The sequence below is a fragment of the Leptodactylus fuscus genome, chromosome 2, assembly GCF_031893055.1.
Source record: "Leptodactylus fuscus isolate aLepFus1 chromosome 2, aLepFus1.hap2, whole genome shotgun sequence".
Lineage (NCBI taxonomy): Eukaryota > Metazoa > Chordata > Amphibia > Anura > Leptodactylidae > Leptodactylus > Leptodactylus fuscus.
Genome location: NC_134266.1, coordinates 165,226,100 through 165,248,377, shown reverse-complemented (window position 1 = coordinate 165,248,377; position 22,278 = coordinate 165,226,100). Strand labels below are relative to the sequence as shown.

General features: G+C 39.2%; 2 protein-coding genes across 3 annotated transcripts in view; one reads left to right on the top strand and one right to left on the bottom strand.

The window, feature by feature from the left end:
* ARHGAP6 (Rho GTPase activating protein 6) overlaps positions 1–22,278 on the bottom strand; it is a 227,241-nt gene that overhangs the window by 117,416 nt on the left and 87,547 nt on the right. The gene's annotated exons all lie outside the window — the stretch shown is intronic.
* Positions 16,927–21,571, top strand: AMELX (amelogenin X-linked). Its single transcript, XM_075266408.1, has 5 exons — positions 16,927–16,989; positions 17,747–17,794; positions 19,357–19,401; positions 19,771–20,169; positions 21,566–21,571. The coding sequence occupies exons 1-5, from the start codon at positions 16,936–16,938 to the stop codon at positions 21,569–21,571; spliced, it is 552 nt and encodes a 183-aa protein (XP_075122509.1). The 5' UTR covers positions 16,927–16,935.

Here is a 22,278-nt window from a genome sequence, read left to right as displayed (position 1 = left end):
ATTACAGTATAAAAGCAAAGGGAAGAGTGAGCAAGAGAGTTGAGAAATGTCTTAGATACAATGACTTCATCTTATGTAAATAGGCTGATGCTTTTCAGTAAAGATTGTACTACCGTATTTCGTACCACGGATGTGGTAAGGATATCCTCTCATATTCTATGAAAGATAATGGTTGCCACAATAAATACATGCAAGAATAACATCACAAAAGTAATAGCAGTGACATTTTTTACAGACTGGGCCCCTGGTATCGTGTGCTATATTCTCCAGTAGGTCTAGACCATGGTGTTTGGTAGAATGAAACACCAAGGGGCATTGACAAAGAGGGAACAGGTCCAAGACTTGGATCCTGTGTCCCAGGTACCTAGAAGTGCTAGAAGCGCTTCTAGAGGAGAACAAATCCATACTTTTTATAAATATACTCCATACTATAATTAAAAAATGCCACGAAGGGTCAGTAGACAGGGGACATCGTAGTTTCAAAAGAAACTGAAGTGGCAGAAAATGCATTTTAAAAATACATGGAACTGGCCAATATAGTCTTTTCACTTTCATGCCTTTCTACTCTAAGGTAAAAATTCTCAGCAGTTTGTGTGCCAAAAGCTACTTTCTAATACTCATTATTAAAAAGGAAAATGATTAGACATGGCCAGTAATAGGGTTTTCGTCATTTGACATTGTTGTTTTGCTCATTTACTAGTTTTAACTCTTAGGGTAAGTTCATATGGGTTTTTTTGGTCCAGAGGTCACCTCATGTTCCGGACCAAAAATCGGGAAGCCGAGACTGAAAGCTGGTGCACTGCATCGCCGTCCAGCCGCACACTCCGCTCCGGATTAGGCCCAATGAATGGGCCTAGTCCGGAGGAGGGAGTGTCTTCACGCCGAATCGAGAGGCGAAACGGCCTGAGGAATGAAGATCAACACTGTAGGGATTGTAGGGTTATAGGTTGGACTTGATGGACTAATGTCTTTATCCAACCTCATCTACTATGTAACTATGTAACTATCTCGCTGGAACAAACCGGCTCCCATTGATTTCTATAGGAGCCGTCTTTTTGGTCAGGATTTTGAGGCGGATACGGCGAATACTCCATGTAAACTTACCCTCACACATACACACACACACCACAAGGTATGTAATTAAATATGTGCAGGAGAACATTGACCTTTGTACAATACAGCGATGGCACTGCTAATATAGAACCAGACGGGAGCTCACTCTATAAACCCATTTCAGGGCCTAATAATCCCTACCCTTTAGGGGTTAATCTCGAATATCCATAATTTCTTATTGCTTATTAAACACAGGTTCCGAGATTCTTTATAAAAAGGGACGGACCATTTGCACGCCCACAATAAAAGAGTATAATGACAGGGTCAGGCAACAAAAATAACCTAATGGTTCTCCTTTATTCAGGAACACAAGGATCTATTCTGCCATTAAATACAGCACGAATAGAAAATATCATGAAAGGCTATTTAGTTCATTTCTTTGACTATTAAAACCACTTTTGTTTGCTGCACACTTACCTTGAATGTTCCATCTGAATTGCAAATTAAACAACATGGTTGCATTCATTGATGTGAAAAGATATGGATTTTATTCTACTTTCTAAAGTCTTTCATCACGACTCGCTGAGAATTCAATATCTTATTATAAGTGGAATTCAGCTGATAATGAAGTGGTCCCTAATAGGAGGGAATGCACTGACCTACATGCACACTGCTCTGTCACTTCTAGTCCTTTCTAGTCTTATCAAGTACACTGTGCACATGGCTAAATCACAGATTCTGGCCTAAATTACATTTGTCTGGATAAGACGCTGTACTTTATAATGAAATGTGAATTATAGCCTTCATGTTCTTCCTTATAAAAGCAGTACAATGCCTCCACTTGTTGTTGCGGGATGCCATAGTACACAGGTACAATTTGATCTCCCCGTACAGTCTCTTCAGACATATGGGACCTTTCATTTCCCTCATGTTTCTCTCAAGGAATCTAGTCTATATACTTATCTGGTTTACAAACTCAAAAATATAACTTTTTTTTTTTTTTTGCATGTGTAATATGTGTAGTTAGAGATGTAGTTTGTGAGTTGGTGTAACAGAATTTACTGTATGGATATCCTATGAAAAATCTTTTATTTACCAGAGGTCTTAGCTTTTTTAAAGGCAGCACCCCACCCGGCTCATTTGCCCATGGTTTATGGCCTGAAGTCCACAAAAAGTCACTGACATCTTAATAAACACATTAAAATGAATGGGTATGCATCGTGTCCATAGAAGCTGCAGACACCATATGTATAGGTAATACAAACGTGTGAATAAGGCCATAGAGTCAAAGAATCCACAAGATCCCCCTTTCTCTACCATTTTTTTTTTTTAAACTGTAGTCAGCGTGTGCATTTACTATGGCTTTTTTTTGCACTTCACTGCCTCCGAATTTGTACATAATGGAACACATGTATCAGTACTGTCTATCTTCCCATTCGTAGTTTTAGACATATCTATGAATCTGTCTTCATGAATATGAAGTGTTTCTAGAAGCTCGAAAATTCTGTCTCACCATCAGACAAATATTTGCTGCAAAGATGGAGAAAAATATTTGGCGCATCAAAGACCCTACAATAACAAAAGCAGACACAAATCATCTCTCGCTTATTGAGACAAATATGTGGTGCACGGCAGGAATTTTGGGCGCATGAAGTAAACTGTTGTAAATTCTTTACACCATTATAAACTCGGTCTACTTTTCACAGGAAATCAGCGCCATATTCGTTCTTTTTTGTTTCATAAATATGTCGTAAAGTTAGACACTTCTAAAACACACCCATTATTAACCACACCTTTTATTAACCACATCCATTATTAACCACACCCTTTATAAACCACACCCATTATAAACCACTCCCATTATTAACCACACCCTTTATAAACCATGTTCATTATAAACCACACCCATTATTAACCAAATCTTTTATTAACCACATCCATTATTAACCACACCCTTTGTAAACCACACCCATTATAAACCACGTCCTTTTTGGTGCACATTTTTCAAAAGTGTCTAGCTTGCTGTATTTTTATTTTCTTTCTGGTGCGCACTGTTCACAAATATGTCATAAATCCTGTTTACTATGAATTTTGGTGCAAATGTTGACAAAAAGTGTCAGACTTGGATTGATAAATGTGCCCCATTGTGCACATCGAGCAGGTAATGGTTGATCACTTCATGACACATTTTTCCACATCAGGATATTCGGTATCTCAGAATTATGTCTATTATTTTTCCCTACATTTCACACTGCACAAGTAGAAGAAAATATAGGAGAAGAAATATTCTCCAAGTAGGAGAAATCAGGAATCAGACTTATCCATATCCAGCAGCTGAGGCAGGGATCTAGCTGGGTGTGTCCATCGGGCTCCTGTCTCTGATCGTCTGGGTACATTGGAAATGCTCATGCAATCACCATTAAGAACATATTGGTCATGAAGCATTATACAGTATATGTCATAGTGCAGGAAGCGGTTAGTAGCACCATTATTGGCATTAAGGAACATTCATACTGTTCTGGAAATGGATTGCTTCGGATGTAGCTATGTTGATTACAGGAGTTGTTTTTTTCTTATATCATAGATGGAGATGTTTTACAGCTTGTAAGCACAGGAATTTAATTATGGAGGATAATGGATTGAGAATGTGACTGAAAGTTTTAATATGCTGGTTTTTACCTGGCTAGACCAAGTATATGTCATGTTACAACATGAACTTCCATCTTAAGACCATCTTTTCTGCAGGTGCAGCATTCTCACAAGAGTGATAACTCAACACCGGCAGTGATGTGCCCTGACCACAGTATGGGATTCATCCTCCATGTCTAGTTAGAGCCCACATATCACTTCTTGCACAATGCAACCATCAACTCAGTATTTCATTTCCAACATTGCAAGGCATCACCTTTAACATTTAATTTATCTATATGATGAATTGCCAGTGTGAAAGTTCTTGCAATGGAAACAATTGAGTTTTTTTCCACAACAGTTTTCATTGCGTTTTTTTTCTGGGGATTTTCTTCCCTTATTAAACCTATAGGGCATACACCAGTGTTTCTGCAGGAGTTTTTGAAAATTCAGCTCTTCCGCAGTGTTGTTTTTTTTTTTTTTCTTTTTTGCAATGTGTGGATGGGATTAGCCAGAAACTCATTCACTTTGCAGGCACTGTAAAATGCTGCGTTTTGTTTTCTTCGAAATTTCTGCAGCGGCAAAAACACTGCATTTCCACAATGTGGGAATTTAGACTAATGGGGATGTCAAGTTGATCCAATTATTTACTGGCTCGGAGTGGTATAAACAAACTAAAGCAGTTATACTCACCTCCGCCAATCCCCTACTACACCTGTTACAATAGTCCTTTCACTCCCCACACGATTTTGCTTTCTGATCCCATTCAACATGTAGGAAAAGCCCATTCAGCCAATCACTGGTTCATACCCCTGCGATCCATCATTTTTTCAGTTTCTGATCATACATCAGCTTCAGTACTATATTTTTATTTTTCTGGGCTTTGCTGTCAGCACCATGATATCTCAGCAAAGTATCAAGTGGACAGCTGGAGATCTCTGCTGGCTGGAACCCAGTGTAAATATCCTTCTCTCTTTATTCTACTACACAGACTAAGAGGATAGACGTATATAGTGAGGAAGGCTCAACTGTCCATTTTCTTCATTTTAATGTGACAGGAGTTATATAATCATCATCAGAGAGTGTGGTAGAGGTACATACAGTCCTATGAAAAAGTTTGGGCACCCCTATTAATCTTAATCATTTTTAGTTCTAAATATTTTGGTGTTTGCAACAGCCATTTCAGTTTGATATATCTAATAACTGATGGACACAGTAATATTTCAGGATTGAAATGAGGTTTATTGTACTAACAGAAAATGCGCAATATGCATTAAACCAAAATTTGACCGGTGCAAAAATATGGGCACCTCAACAGAAAAGTGACATTAATATTTAGTACATCCTCCTTTTGCAAAGATAACAGCCTCTAGTCGCTTCCTGTAGCTTTTAATCAGTTCCTTGGTCCTGGATGAAGGTATTTTGGACCATTTCTTTCTACAAAACAATTCAAGTTCAGTTAAGTTTGATGGTCGCCGAACATGGACAGCCCGCTCTCAAATGATCTGAAAACAAAGATTGTTCAACATAGTTGTTCAGGGGAAGGATACAAAACGTTGTCTCAGAGATTTAACCTGTCAGTTTCCACTGTGAGGAACATAGTAAGGAAATGGAAGACCACAGGGACAGTTCTTGTTAAGCCCAGAAGTGGCAGGCCAAGAAAAATATCAGAAAGGCAGAGAAGAAGAATGGTGAGAACAGTCAAGGACAATCCACAGACCACCTCCAAAGAGCTGCAGCATCATCTTGCTGCAGATGGTGTCACTGTGCATCGGTCAACTATACAGCGCACTTTGCACAAATAGAAGCTGTATGGGAGAGTGATTAGAAAGAAGCCGTTTCTGCACGTACGCCACAAATAGAGTTGCCTGAGGTATGCAAAAGCACATTTGGACAAGGCAGCTTCATTTTGGAAACAAAAATTGAGTTGTTTGGTTATAAAAAAAAGGCGTTATGCATGGCGTCCAAAAAGAAACAGCATTCCAAGAAAAACACATGCTACCCACTGTAAAATTTGGTGGAGGTTCCATCATGCTTTGGGGCTGTGTGGCCAATGCCGGCATCGGGAATCTTGTTAAAGTTGAGGGTCGCATGGATTCCACTCCGTATCAGCAGATTCTTGAGAATAATGTTCAAGAATCAGTGACGAAGTTGAAGTTACGCCGGGGATGGATATTTCAGCAAGACAATGATCCAAAACACCGCTCCAAATCCTCAGGCATTCATGCAGAGGAACAATTACAATGTTCTGGAATGGCCATCCCAGACCCCAGACCTGAATATCATTGAACATCTGTGGGATGATTTGAAGCGGGCTGTCCATGCTCGGCGACCATCTAACTTAACTGAACTTGAATTGTTTGTCCAAAATACCTTTATCCAGGATCCAGGAACTGATTAAAAGCTACAGGAAGCGACTAGAGGCTGTTATCTTTGCAAAAGGAGGATGTACTAAATATTAATGTCACTTTTCTGTTGAGGTGCCCATACTTTTGCACCGGTCAAATTTTGGTTTAATGCATATTGCGCATTTTCTGTTAGTACAATAAACCTCATTTCAATCCTGAAATATTACTGTGTCCATCAGTTATTAGATATATCAAACTGAAATGGCTGTTGCAAATACCAAAATATTTAGAACTAAAAATGATTAAGATTAATAGGGGTGCCCAAACTTTTTCATAGGACTGTATAGGTACTCAATGAAAGAAACATATACCGAAGTGCTTCCTTAAATGTCCAACAGTAAACAGCTCATAAACTCCCTCTAGTGGTGGCTGCAGAAAGACACAACACAATGCTTTAAAAAGGACATCTCACCAGGGGCAACACGGTGGTTCAGCGCTGGAGTCCTGGGTTTGAATCCCGCCAGGAACATCAACTACAAGGAGTTTGTATGTTCTCCCTGTGTTTGCGTGGATTTCCTCCCATTCTACAAAGACATACAGATAGGAAAAAAAAAGTATGGTACATTGTGATCCCTGTATGAGGCTCACAATCTACATATAAAAAAAAAAAAAAAAAGAAAAGAGGACATCTCACTAACTCCAGTTCTTAGCATCAGTGAATAGGCGCTGCTCCGTTGATTCCAGCACAGTTGGAATTTCTTCTCTAGCCCCCACCATTTTAGAGCAATCAGATAGTCTTGGTGCTTGATATGCTACTTAGGATCTGTCAGTGTCTGGTAGAGGGCAAGACTCAGAGCTCCAATAAGAGGTGGACACTGTCAGCTCCGAATCACACCCCTTCTCTGCTCCTGTCTCACACCACCCTCCTTACAGCACAGAGACTAGCATATCAGGCACCAAAACTAACAGCACTAATTGCTTAGGAAAGGTGGGGGCTAGAGAGAAAATTCTAATTGTGCAGGAACCAGTGGAGTAGCACCTATTAAATGATGCAAACAGAGCCTCCTCTATCCAAGGTTCATCTTCATTCACCTCCCTGTAAAACAATACATGACAGAGGCGTTCTTCTGTCATGTTTTTTACTTTTATTTTACTGTTGTCAATGGACAATAACAATGGTAGTGTGAACGTAGCCATAGTGAGCGAGACAATCTGTATAGGTAAGTCCCATCATTCTGGATATAGGACAATGAATACATTAATGTTTATATTAAAAAGTCATCCATTTACACTATGTTTTCATATCCAAACTATTTATACAGGAAATGTTATTTAATTAAATAGACCTATTGGGGTAGATTTATGAAGACTGGTATTACTAACACTAGTCTTCATTGCCCCAGAGCCCCATCTTCATATTTCTGTTGTAAATGATGATAAACTCTCCCCTTCCCCCACTGTCCACCCTCACCATACTCCCTTTTTGAGAAAGAGAAGGTGGCACAGAAAAAAAACCCAACAACACAGCAGTGCTGTTTGTGCAAAAAAATTGCAACTTTTTATGCCTTATACACCAGAAAATTGGCGTACAAGGTATAGTAAATATGCCCCATTATATTTTGCTCTGCATATGCTCTGTATTTGAGAGTTAAAGTTATTGCTGAAAAGAATAACATCTTAGGCATGAGCTCTATGTTGCATAAACGCTGTGGTATGGCCGCTAGCGACTCCGCATTGCAGAAAAATATACGCAGCGGATGCACTACAATTTCCAAAACCATGTGATCTCCCTATAGGTATAATGGAAGCAGAAAGTCTACAGAGGAAAACTCTGCAGGAAAAAAAAACTTGCTGGCACTTATTTGCTGCGGCTTGCTACATGAGACCTTAGCCTTAAAGGGGTTGTACAGGAATTCCAGATCTCTGGCAGGAGGTTGAGGAAGAAAAAAATTAAAAATCCCCTATCCCTGGCACTCTGGTGTCCTCCATGTCTCCAGCAGCCCCCCGGGCCTTGTTCTGATGGAAGTCCTCGCTGACAATAAAGGAAAGGACATGGGATGTCACTCACATACGTCACTGGTCATTTCCTGTGATCGCTGGGAATTTGGATCTAGAATTCCTGGAAAACCCTTTATCTGTGGACATGTTACTCACATAGAAATGTTGAAATTAGTCACTCTATTCCCTAAGCCCATCTACTGTAAAAAGTTTTAATGTCTATGATAGGGCTTATTAAGTAATAGTTAATGTCTGCTAAACTGTAGAAAATATTTTAAGTCTATTTTCAAACACTTGGGACATAGTTTCCAAACACATTATTGTTGAAGAGACCACAACAAATATCTAGGGAACCAATTCACACAGTACAATTATCTCCAAGTATAACATGAACTGCAGACGGCAGGAGAAATGTTACTACTACGTCATACTTAAATATAGCTATTGTGTTCCCGAGAACCACATACTTGCCAATAAACTAGGAATTTCTAAATATGTACAGCTTTTTTTTTTTTTTTTTTTATAAGTATTTTTTTTTTTATAAGTAACCACTTAAGGCTAAGGTCACACGTGGCAGGCCACAGCAAAAAAGTGCTGTGAGAAAAACCATGGTGGCAACGTACACCCCTTGTGAATGTCTGTAAAGCACTGTGGAATGTAATGGCGCTATATAAGTAAGCAAAATAAATAAATTAAATCCATTGGGGACTGTATACAGTCATTTACAAGCACAACACTCATTTTCACTGTTCAGCTTCTATAGTAAAGCACAATAATGGAAATATTTAGTGCAGATATGAACAGAGCCCTGGTTTGTTAATTTTCAGCATTGTACAGTTTTTACCTTTGACTCATTTTTGAATATCCTGTTTCTATTTTTGTATTTTGTAATATTGTTCCAAGTGCCAACAGATCATTATCTATGTAGTAGATGACTATCGTACTATATATACGGTATATTTCTAATATAATCCCATGTTCCTATATACTTAATGTGCCACTTCTGTAAAAATATAAACTCTACTGGGACACCAAGGGACAAGATTCTTTTTGTTTTGTTTTTAAATGTGGATTGTGTACATCTTTATCAGTATGTCTTTGGAGTATGGGAGGAAATCCACACAAACATTGGGAGAACATACAAACTCCTTGCAGATGTTGTCCTTGGCAGGATTCAAACCCAGGACTCCAGCGCTACAAGGATGCAGTTCTAACCACTGTGCCACCATGTTGCCCCCCAAGGGATAAGATTCTTGTCACTGAAAGCATATAGGAGTGCATGAATATATTAGAAGTTACTTTATGATAGTTTTGTCTGTCTCAGGGTTATCAACTCACTATCAGTAGCCCCTACACAAATGTTTAGACATACCTCAGTAATATATCTGTGGTATGAATATATAACATTTTCTGTGTATATGCTGAAGAAACGTAACAGTAATAAATACTATATGGCCCCACCTCAGCGCTCAGCAGTTGCCCTATGATCCGTAACTTTGTGGTTGAGTTGCTGTGGTCCCTGAGCGCTTCTATTTTTCAATAATACTACGCTCAGTTTATCATTGAATATCTAGGGGGGGGAAAGGGGGAGAATTTCACAAACTGACTTGGTGTAATGGTGGCATCCTATTACAGTACCACAATGACATTCAGTGAACTCTATGGCTAGGTGCTGGATTTTATATACCTGTGGTAAAGAATGAATGAATGAATGAAACCCCTGAATTCAGTGATAGAGAGCTGCGTCCCAATACTTTTCTCCATATGGGATATATGTGTATTCAGAATCATTAGATACACAGTTTCACAGACCCCATCATATCCACCACTACAAATGTGTCTACTAGGAGGTGACATCTACATAGTAATATTATTACATTGTAGATAGCAGATGGTTAATATACATTGCAAGCTGTATTTTAGTGCCATATTTACAGCAAGCACATGGCCCCAAGTGATATTCCTCTTATTCTTTGACCTAATTCTTTGGCAAAAAGTACATTTCGTTACAGCAATCTTGATGTAAGCCAGTTCTCTGACCAAGCCAACACTACACATGATAGAAAATCATTGCCTGCAACATAGCCGATGTGCGAAAAGTAGCACTGAACGCTGTGAAATCTTCCAGCCAAGGAACAAGTCACTGACCACAAACCTGTCAAAGCATTTTCTCACCTCAATGAAGGGAAATATTTATTAATAATTAATTGCAGAATTCTGTAAGACGATTTCTAAGGGCCCCTTCACATGGAGTATACGCTCGCTGATTCTGAACGTGTAACACTTTCCGAATCAGCAGCGTTAAAACAGATCCCATTGCTTTCTATGGGAGCCGACATACGTGCGCTCCCCATAGAAATGAATGGGCTGCTTTACATATACAATATACAAATACAATACAATATTTAGGTTTATCAGAAATGGCAGTAGAATGGCTGCACATATGTAGTATCATAGCCTGGAGATAAATACCATTTTAATGCTTCATCTTATAATATTGGAAGGCATATGGGCAGTTGTTAAGTATTCCAGTGCACTGTAAAATTCTCTAATCCTTTTAGTTAATATTTACTTGGTATAAAAAAAAAATAAACTGTGATCATCAAATTATTCTACATGTTGAGAACCAAGAAAATAGCTAGGTGTATAAGAAGGCTGACTTTGCTGCCTGCATTTTATAATAATATATCCCCGCACTGGAGGAGACGTATATTTAAGTGCAATGAACAGGATTAGGCTTCTTCTTCATTAAGAATGATAATACAATTGCTGACACTTTATACTGATCAAAGATGATTGGACGGTCTTACAAGACAGCTTGACTTAAATTGTGCCCCTTGTGCTAGTGTTCGCACATCTCATGAACGCCCCATGAACTACAGGCAACAAGGTAAGCAACTTCTGGCACATACAATTTATGTCATTTCATGGAATTGATACCAATTCAATATTTAAATCCATTATCAGATAAAAACGTTTTATCCCTATCTCTGAAGTCATGGGAAAGAATATACAGAAATCTCTGAAGTAACAGCTACATATTTACATAGTAGATGTGGTTGGATAAAGACATCAGTCTATCAAGTCCAACCTATAACCCTACAATCCCTATAGCTCATGCCAATTGCCCCATTTCAGGGATACCATATTATTGGAATGCCAACTTTAACTACACGATAACAATATAACTCTGCAGAGAAATTTACAATCCTACTTTTGTATTGGCTGAACACTACGACTCCCCCAGCAATGAGACCCCAACAGGCTAAGGCCCCTTCAGAAAGAATCAGACCTTGCAGTATTACCCCACTCACTTGAATGGGGATGTGCTGTAGCTCTCTGCGCCATGGCTGGTCAGGAGCAGAACTGTGCAGAGTAATGCTGAAAGTCAATGCTTATTGATCTTGTGATTGGCAATGGTCTGACTACTACTGATCAACCCATTTCATATCCATATACAATATACTGACTGTGCAATTTTTTTACAGTATGTACATTTTTATATTAGACTATACACTCACCGGCCACTTTATTAGGTACACCATGCTAGTAACGGGTTGGACCCCCTTTTGCCTTCAGAACTGCCTCAATTCTTCGTGGCATAGATTCAACAAGGTGCTGGAAGCATTCCTCAGAGATTTTGGTCCATATTGACATGATGGCATCACACAGTTGCCGCAGATTTGTCGGCTGCACATCCATGATGCGAATCTCCCGTTCCACCACATCCCAAAGATGCTCTATTGAATTGAGATCTGGTGACTGTGGAGGCCATTGGAGTACAGTGAACTCATTGTCATGTTCAAGAAACCAGTCTGAGATGATTCCAGCTTTATGACATGGCGCATTATCCTGCTGAAAGTAGCCATCAGATGTTGGGTACATTGTGGTCATAAAGGGATGGACATGGTCAGCAACAATTCTCAGGTAGGCTTTGGCGTTGCAACGATGCTCAATTGGTACCAAGGGGCCCAAAGAGTGCCAAGAAAATATTCCCCACACCATGACACCACCACCACCAGCCTGAACCGTTGATACAAGGCAGGATGGATCCATGCTTTCATGTTGTTGACGGCAAATTCTGACCCTACCATCCGAATGTCGCAGCAGAAATCGAGACTCATCAGACCAGGCAACGTTTTTCCAATCTTCAATTGTCCAATTTCGATGAGCTTGTGCAAATTGTAGCCTCAGTTTCCTGTTCTTAGCTGAAAGGAGTGGCACCCGGTGTGGTCTTCTGCTGCTGTAGCCCATCTGCCTCAAAGTTCGACGTACTGTGCATTCAGAGATGCTCTTCTGGCTACCTTGGTTGTAACGGGTGGCTATTTGAGTCACTGTTGCCTTTCTATCAGCTCGAACCAGTCTGGCCATTCTCCTCTGACCTCTGGCATCAACAACGCATTTCCGCCCACAGAACTGCCGCTCACTGGGTGTTTTTTCTTTTTTGGACCATTCTCTGTAAACCCTAGAGATGGTTGTGCGTGAAAATCCCAGTAGATCAGCAGTTTCTGAAATACTCAGACCAGCCCTTCTGGCACCAACAACCATGCCACGTTCAAAGGCACTCAAATCACCTTTCTTCCCCATACTGATGCTCGGTTTGAACTGCAGGAGATTGTCTTGACCATGTCTACATGCCTAAATGCACTGAGTTGCCGCCATGTGATTGGCTGATTAGAAATTAAGTGTTAACGAGCAGTTGGACAGGTGTACCTAATAAAGTGGCCGGTGAGTGTATATTCCTCTGCAGAACGATATTTAGTGGTGCTTATATCAATCATTTTTTTATTACTATAAGAACCTAAATACGAAAATCAGTCATACAAAGTGTTTAGGCGGTTGCTAATATTGCCACCAGTTTTCTGGCACTGTAAGTCTATCAGCTCATAGACTAGTAAAAATGATTCTTTCCCAGAAATACATGACATTTTCAATCTCTAAAGAATATATATAGCACTAGACGACAGCAGGCTTTTTATTCACTGTGCCCAATAACAATGGGGAGGTCTGGAAAACAACCAAAAGGAACTCAAGTCTGCCAGTGTGTTTTCTGCCTTGCATGCCATAGAGTAGATCCGGCTGTCATAAAAGTTAGAAAATGACTTGATTCCTACAGAGAGCAGCGCTGTGACACTTGTATCTTTCTATCAGATTTCATACCATACATGGCTGATGGCACACACTGCGTAATGAGGATTTTAATAACTAGTATACTCTTAAGTTATTTAAGGCCAAGTTTACATGTGCCAGCAGTAACTTGGTTGTGCTGAGATCAGTGGTACAATTCTAGAAAATCTTCTGGTAGTTTTTCTATGGAAAATTACATTGCAATTTGTCTTCAATGAATACGACATGCTGTGAATTAAAATAATTGTAAACCACATTGTTCTCTACTGCAATATTAATGCCATTTCTAAAATTCTTAATAATGTTAAGTTATTCTCTTAATACTCCATGCTCATTCACAGCTTTTTTTTACATATAGTTATCCACCATAGCCACCCAGAAGATAGCACGCCTCCCAGTGTTGTAATGTCTGCCCAATCTATGTCTGCTCAGAGCTGCAGTTTAAGGGTTAATCCTGCAAACATAACTAGAGATGAACCATATTGTGCATATTTTTGTTTTTATTCTTGGTTTTCATGGTTTAGTGTCTCTTTAAACAGACTTTACGCCAGGCTTTTTGACCCCAGCTGATTATTCAGAAGTAAGACCAGACCTTACTGTATAGACTTCAGGCTAGACACATAAGGAAATGCAGGCCCAAAAATAAATGCAGATTCTCCCAAATGGTTGTTAGGAGTTGAGATCAGTGCAGGATCTGTGAGAGGTATCTTGTGCACCAGGAAGACAAATGTAGTGCACCAGGAGCCAGTGGCGTAACTGGGAATGGCGGGGCCCCAAGGGGAACATTTGACATGTGCCCCAGAGTATAATAATTGGAGATCCAGGTGAGGATACAAACATAAGAAACACTGTTACTTATCTGTCCCTGACTCCGATGCACTCACCGCTGATTTCGGCCATCTTTAATGGCCGTCTTCTGACCCAGACCAGCATTGCGACGCATAATGACATAGGCCTGGGTTACGTGAGGTGTGTGACATCACCAAGTAGGTCCCAAACCTTCCAGAGCCCAGGAGAGATAAGTAACAGAGTTTTTTATGTTCCCTAACCTCTCCCAGCCCTCCGATCATTATACTCTGGGATCTGAAAAGAAGCCACTGAATATAATGATAGAGGTGTTTTGGGGGTTCGAGGGCCTGATCCCTCACTTACCGATCCCGGCTCCTGCTCACAGCCGCCTCCACAGAAGGTGAAACGTCGGCATCCGTGAGTAGAAGCGAGGACCGGTAAACAAATAGGGTCCATTACCTGTTTGATCTTGCTCACATACAAATAATAAGGACTTGAGACCTAAAAGGTCCAGCCCTGTTACAGTCAATTTTTTTTAGCTATGGGGGGGAGGGGCTATAGGTTTAGGTGTCCAAGCATTATTACTGACACCAGTATTATACAAAGCACACGGGGTAAGTTACAGATTTTGAACGCCCCATGAAAACATAATAAATGAAGGTCTAGAAGTTTCTGGATACACTTCTGATAGGGTAACAGTCATTAAAGGGCTATAATGCAAGTGAATCCTCACCTTGGATACACTTTGTTATCTTTACTTATATAAATATAGTTGATGTTTATTATGTTTGATTTTATTAATTATGTTTAGTGATGTGTTTATCCTTCTGCGTAGAAAGTGTAAACCAGCACACATCTAGCAATATACAGTACATACTCTACAATACTTGAGTGTGGTATCTGTCTGTACACTAGCTAACAACAGAAATTATACAGTTTGGTATCGCAGCATTGAAAAACATGGCAGAAAACAGTATTGCACGTGCCTATGAGCGATGACTGTGTTTATATTTCGCCTCAACGCATTGCTTTCTCCAGCACACTTCACCACCCACTCTTTTCCACATGCCTGCATCACGAGCAGCCACACAAGCTGCACCGGTTAACATTGTGCACGTGCATAGATGTGCAGGTGCTTTGTGAGACCTATAATATGAAACAATAAGCAATGGTGTTTGTACCACTGTATGTACCCTGTGACTGCCAGATTCTTCTGAATTACTCAGATAAGTGGAAAAACAATTTACAGCTGCGAGTTTGTGTGAAGCACACAGGTTCAGATGTCCTCTCCATGGTAATGTATGGAGAACTACCGTACACTGATCATTCATAGAACAAATGAGCTGGGATCCATCCCACTTCTCAGGAAAAATATAGACAATAGATAAACAAGTCAGTGACATGTAAGTGATGTGTCTACGCCTGCCCCATGCCGCAGGCCTGATGAGTGCAATCTGATCCCTAAGGAAGCGAAGGTTCACATCGAAACTCTGTATAATAGGCAATGTAACCATCATTGTCATAGAAGCACAACTAATGTCTGATTTATGTATAAAAAAATACAAGTATATGCAAACGTATACAAAGGTTCATCCCAAATTTAGCAGGAGACATTTCACAGTCACATTTGGAAGATGCACAGGCTTCTTATTCTATACAATGGTTACTAAGTGATATATTAATGCTATATGATGCTCTACTTCCTATGTATAGCAAATACTTTCTATCTAGACTGCACATACAGTATACCCTAAAAACTGTAAGACAGTAACTTACCATGGAATCACAACCAGGGTAATAGCTATAGGAGGTGTAATTGTAGAAGTCACACCCTGGCACCAGTGCCTAAGGGTACGTTCACACAGGGTTCTTTGGATCGGAACCTGAGGCGGTAGCCGCCTCAGGTTTCAGCCCAAAATATGGGTAGCTGCGATTGGATGCCAGTGCACTGCACCGGCATCCAGTCACGCACTCCGCTCCGGATTAGGCCCAAATGAATGGGCCTAGTCGAGAGTGAGGCGACTCCGCCTGAAGGAACGAGCATCTCGCTTCTCCCGGAAAAAAGAACTGACCGGCTCCCATTGATTTCAATGGAAGAAGCCGTCTTTTTGGTCAGGATTTTGAGGCGGATACGGCCTCAAAATCCTGACCAAAAAACGTGTGTGAACTTACCCTTAGAGGGCTTGAAAACCACATAACAATACAACAATAAATGGTACAGTGGCTGTGTTACACATTTTGCATTGTGATTAACAACATAAATCAAAAACCCCTCAAGAATCTGACAATTTTGGTAAGACTGGCAAAGCTGGTAAGTTTTATGACATATGGCAATTAAAGGAATAACAAACTTGTCCCCTTTATGAATGATGGGGGTGTTAGTGAAAGATCTCAAAACAGATTGTACACTTCAACTATCTCTGTAATTTCCTCCACATACATACACGCTCATCTCTGCCGCGTGGTGCATGTGTTTTGCATAAAGAGAGAGGCAGAAAGCTGTGCCAGAATTTTCTGGCAACAGTTCATCTTCCCAAGAATAAATGGAGTAAGAAGTTGAAGTCCAACTACCTGATCCTTATCTCCCTCCACATCTGACATTGGGAGAAAACTAGAAGGTCCCTATGCATATTAGCCGAACCAATCACAATCATCGGCTTCAGCCGACTACTTAAATATGTGCTGAAATTACATTTTAATTGGAATTACTTGATCTAAGAAAACATGTTTGTTAATTTCTCTTTCATTGCTATAGCTATGTGAAGGTGATAAGAAATTGTGTCTGAGATTAAAGGAGAACTAAGAAAACATATTACCATGCAGTATTTAATGACCTACAGAATAGTAAATAGGGGAAACGATAAGATAAAGGTACAGTAAGGTGGAAATTGGGTGTTGACCATTGATAATAAAAATGTGTAGTATTAGTCTAGAAAATACATTAACACTATCTGAATCACCCCTTACAGGATTACAGTAGTCTTCCGACATTATGAAGTCATGGATTATGTTCACCTCACTCCTAGGAGCTACCTTTTCCCTTCCAGTAAGTTGAAATGATACTATAAAATTAATAAATATAACTCTATATATATAGAGTATTTTTTTTTTTAATAATGTAAAATATTTGGTTTCAAGAAATATTTTTATTTGTGTAAATCTAAACTCTTACAATTTTCTAAAATGTTATTTTAGATACTTGTATAAGACGACTGGGTCGTACTAAAGAGCTCACTGAATATCATTGTGACATTGTAATATAAATCTGAGGCTAAGTTCATAGCTACTTATTCTAGGATAGAGACTCTGTCGCAGAAACCGCCAAAAATCGGCAGAGATGAAAGTCCTGTATAGACTTCAGTCTGTAGTCAAGGGGGTCCACGTATAACTGCTGTTTTGACAGTCCGGCTCTCTGGCGTTCAGGTCTTCTAGTGGACCCAAATGACAGAGATCCCAGCGCATATATGAACCTAGCCTAAGGCATGCTTAAATTACTTTTTTCTCATTTGCATATCAATAAAACAGTGATTTATATGAAAATGGGGCTGAATAAGAAAGGTATATTTAAGTTTATAGAATCACCTCTACAACATAATTAGGTTTATGACCAATTTTCTGCTGACAGATTCCCTTTTAAGTGGGGGAGACACAGTGATTTATTGGGCTAGCAATTTCTGAGGAATGCAGGAAAATACTGAAATCTAGGTAAGGGGTTTCAAAGTATGATGCTGGTAGGATCACTGTATTTATGAGTATCATGCTCTTTTATATCACTAATATAACATTTACACATCTAATTTCAGCTTCCACCTAATCCCCAGCATCCAGGATTTGTCAATATCAGTTATGAGGTAGGAAAACGCTGTGTACAAATCAGTAGAGCTCATCCCTTCTGTCTGACGTCACAACACAGTGACCATAGAGATCATACATTCACAATAATTATAGTGTATTAGTTTCCTACTGATTTTGATGATCTTGAGTGATGAGTATGTATGATTTTGTGTATTTTAACAGATTAAAAACAGATTTGATAAAATACCTCAATTAATCTAATCACAGAAAATTGTTTTCCCCTTTGGGTATGTAATTATGAATATCAACAACATCTTTCTAACTGCGACCATTTGGGAGATTTCATCAGTCTAATTAATCAGTCATCGCATTCAGTTAGGAAATTAAGAGAAATTAGACCCTTTGCACAATTGCCCCAAACCATCCTCCTATACAAATGAACTTTATTCCTTCTAAAAGAAACATTAAACCTAGAACTGAAAGATACAAGGAAATAGGATGATCTTATTCCCCATCTTTGCATGTTTTTAAGACCCAAATCATGCAGAGTGCATAGAGCTTAATTTTCTGTGGATCTGTTCCATTTTTAGCTGTGGAGTAACTAAATGGATAGGGTTTAGATACAGCATGGGACTTAGTGCTTTAGCCATACTGCAGACAGAGCAGAGAAGGGTGGCTCCTGCTCCAGACAGTTGTCTTACTCCTCATTCACATCTGCGTTTGGTAATCCGTTTGGGGAGTCTGCATGGGGACCCCCTGAACAGACTACTGAATGCATCTGTAAACAGTGTGCAGTGAAAGCACTCAGACCCCATAGACTATAATGGGGTCCGTGTGCTTGCCGCAAGAGCTCTGCACGAGTCATGCGGACAGGAAAGTAGATTATGAAGTACTTTCCTGTCCGCATGTTCCCCCAGGCAAGCACACGGACCCCATTATAGTCTACGGAGATCTGTGTGCTTTCACTGCACACCACTTGCAAATGTGTTCAGTAGTCCGTTCGGGGGGTCCCCATGCAGACTCCCCCGAACGGATTACCGACGCAGATATGAACGAGGCCTTAGATTAGACATAAAATAGTAAGGAAGGTTGACATGGCTGATCTCATTTCCCAGTTTTACTTGTAATATAAAAGACATTAGGATCAAAAGAGAATAGAAAATGAAGAGAAGTGATGGGAATTTTTTTATTTTTGTGCATTTTTTTATGTTTAGTGTTTAAGACAACCTTTAGATACAGACAGTATAATATCTCATGATATTAGTGACTGCACCTATGTCTTCTCTAAAATCTTGTCTATGTTATAAGGCTTTATATTTAACTGCTGTCACAGTTGCTTACAGAATAATGACAGTTTATAGATGCAGGCCAGTTTTTGGTGTTTTCAGTAATTCCTAGGGGTTCATAAAAAGGGGATGTAGCATGGAAGCAAATAAACGTTAAAAATAGACTATCATCTATTCATCTATTTTTCACAGCCATTTTTAGCACGGTCATGTTCAAGTAACCAGACATTACAGGAACTTGTCAAACTAATTCATTGCAAATCTAGTATAACTGCAAAGTAATACAGCAGATAGAATACCATTACATGACTATGTGCCGCATCTCCTTGTAGATACTGACACCTTTAAAATGGTACCAGTCCATGATGAAGAATCAGGTAAGACTATACAAGTGTCCTTCCTTTTACCCAATTTTTACCAATATATATATATATATATATATATATATATATATATATATATATAAATGTGGACAATTATAAACTGCAAGTCTTAGAATAGAATGTGAAAATCTGTATATTTTAGATACTAATAATAAAGAGGCATGTAACGTTTCTGAAAATGGAAAAGTAAGAGCCTCCATTAGGTATTTGTTGGTAGACATAAACGTTTAGGTAGATATACTGTATGTGTTATTCGTAAGTCAAGTAGGCTTACCTGAAAGCAACAGTAACTAGAAGACAATAACAAGGACTTTCTATCATTGGACTATATAATATATAAGTAAATAATATTCTGTTTTGTAGTATCCTTCTTACGGCTATGAACCAATGTCTGGATGGCTGAAGAATCCAATGGTTCCCATGTCTCCAATGATGCCACAACAGTTCCCGCATCCACATGCAATTCCAAAACTACCTTCACACCACCCTATGCTAATACCTCAGCAACCAGTCGTGCCTCTAACTGGCCATCATTCACTATTTCCAATTCCACCCTCACAGACCCAACAATTACATCCAACTTATTTAACAAACCCTGAAAATCGACAGCCAACACTCACACAACCTATGGAACCACCAAAGCCTGACCTAACACACCAACCTGGTCAACCGATTCTGCCGAACCAGCCACAGCCCCCTGTAGTTGAAGAAAGGCCACAAGAACCATGGCCACCAATAAGCAAGACTCAATTAGAGGAGCTGGTAAGAGTTATTCAACCAGAAACACAGAGCATTATTTATAGATTGGTGCAGGCATATCCTAATAATTGATGTGTTTGTGATAAGGCCTATCACAACAGATTACTAGTTTAATGTTTCTATCTCAGAAGGGAACTTTATGTAATGTGGCCTTACTAATATGGGTATGGATTTTTCAAGGTTGTTACAGGAGGACGATTGAATTTGCAGTTTTCTTGTCATTACATTATCAAACAACCTAAGAAAACTAGATATGAGAAATGTCACACAAAGTCACTTGTAAACAGACTATTGAGGAGTCATATCTCTACACTAATCTATCTTCTAAGGAAAAGACAAAGGTGACAATACCATAAAATTAATTTACAAACAGTATGGAGGAAAGCAGAAATGTCCTATTCCCAAGAGCAGATGAGTAATTGAAAAGTACAGATCTTGATATGTTTATATCTTTGACATCCCAAAATAGCGAGCTAATTAAAGAAGCACAGGAAATTGTCTTTATAGATGTAAAGAATGTGCCTCCATGTACAAGAATGTCTGTAAAATACCAGGGCTCTAACACATTATCATGGTGATCGCAAATGTAGAAGGAAGTCAGTAAAATAGCAGGGATCTAAGGATTAGTTCACACAGGGTTTTTTGGACCAGAACCTGAGACGAGGCCGCCTCAGATTCCGGTCCAAAATACAGATAGCTGTGACTGGATGCCGGTGCAGTGCACAAGCATCTAGTCGCGCACTCCACTTCGGATTAGGCCCAAATGAATGGCCCTAGTCGGGAGCGTCTTCAAGCGGATGTTGCGAGGCGACTCCGCCTGAAAGAATGAGCATCTCGCTTCTTTTTCTGAGAGCCAGAACAAACGGCTCCCAGAAAAAAGAATTGACCGGCTCCCACTGAAATCAATATACAGGATACAGCTTCAAAATCCTGACCAAAAACCTCTGTGTGAACTTACCCTAACACATTAGCACACCACTTGTGGAAACTTTACAGAAATGATGTGGTTTTACCAACTTTGATCCAAATTTCTGATAACAGAATGGGATTGTTTTAAATTAGACATAGTAGTATTGCTTACATTGGATATACATAATAATGTATATTTACATTGGTCTTCATAGATTGTAAGCTCCTGTGAGCAGGATCCTCATTCCTATTGTTAGAGATCATTTAGCTACACTGTAATGTCTGACATTGTCTACTTAAGTAAAAGTGCTTTGGAATATGTTGGCGCTTGTCATGGAAGTCTAAGGATGTACACAATGTTATTGATTAACTATTTTAAGGTGTTTTTTATATTTTACGTACCGTAAGTCAATTTTCACAAGCAAATGGATTTTTACTGGTCTACAGCTGTATAAATGTGTCTCTAATTCTTTTTTTTATTTACTTTTAGGATTAACTTCCACTGAAATTAAGAAAACAACAGCAAGAAAGTCCTATTTTGTGACATCTTTATCTAAAGAATTTCCCTTAGATTGTTAATGTAACTGCAATGAAATATGAAAAAAAGTAAAAAATAAAAGAAATCACACTTATATACTAGAACCTCATGTGTTGCTCATTCTTTTAGGACTAAAATCATTGGATTACCAGATATATATCTTCTGAACTCTTGATAACGAACCAACATTCCTGATTTTGTACTGATTTGTACTTCAAATTGTACTTTTTTACCTCTTAAAAATTTTTTAAAAAATGTTGCAATATTCTCACACCCATAGCATTTTTATATTTCTGTGTATGGATTTGAATTTATTTTTTTTTATTGTAATTTTAGACTCTCTAAAGGGTCTTGATCCTCAGGGGGTCTCATCACTAATAGAATGCATTGCAGGGCATAGAGAAACCTGTAATACAAATATATGCCAGACAAGCCTAGAAGCTTCAATATACTCCCGAATGTCATGACAATAGATCTCCAGCCCCGGATCTCTCCTTGGGCGGTGATCCCCTCCAAAATGGAACTTCTTGTAAAAAATGAGCGTTCAAATGTTGTATTTGTAGATACAAAATCCTTAGTGGTCTTCTGGAAAATGCCACATAAGGTTAAGGCCTCACGTTGCGGAAACACAGCTTTCTTTGTTGCGGATTTTGTTGCGCTTTTTT

Coding starts and splice junctions, on each gene's coding strand:
- AMELX (XM_075266408.1), top strand. CDS start 16,936: ATGAAGTCATGGATTATGTTCACCTCACTCCTAGGAGCTACCTTTTCC. Junction 16,990..17,746: donor GAGCTACCTTTTCCCTTCCA/GTAAGTTGAAAT, acceptor ATCTAATTTCAG/CTTCCACCTAATCCCCAGCA. Junction 19,402..19,770: donor AGTCCATGATGAAGAATCAG/GTAAGACTATAC, acceptor TCTGTTTTGTAG/TATCCTTCTTACGGCTATGA.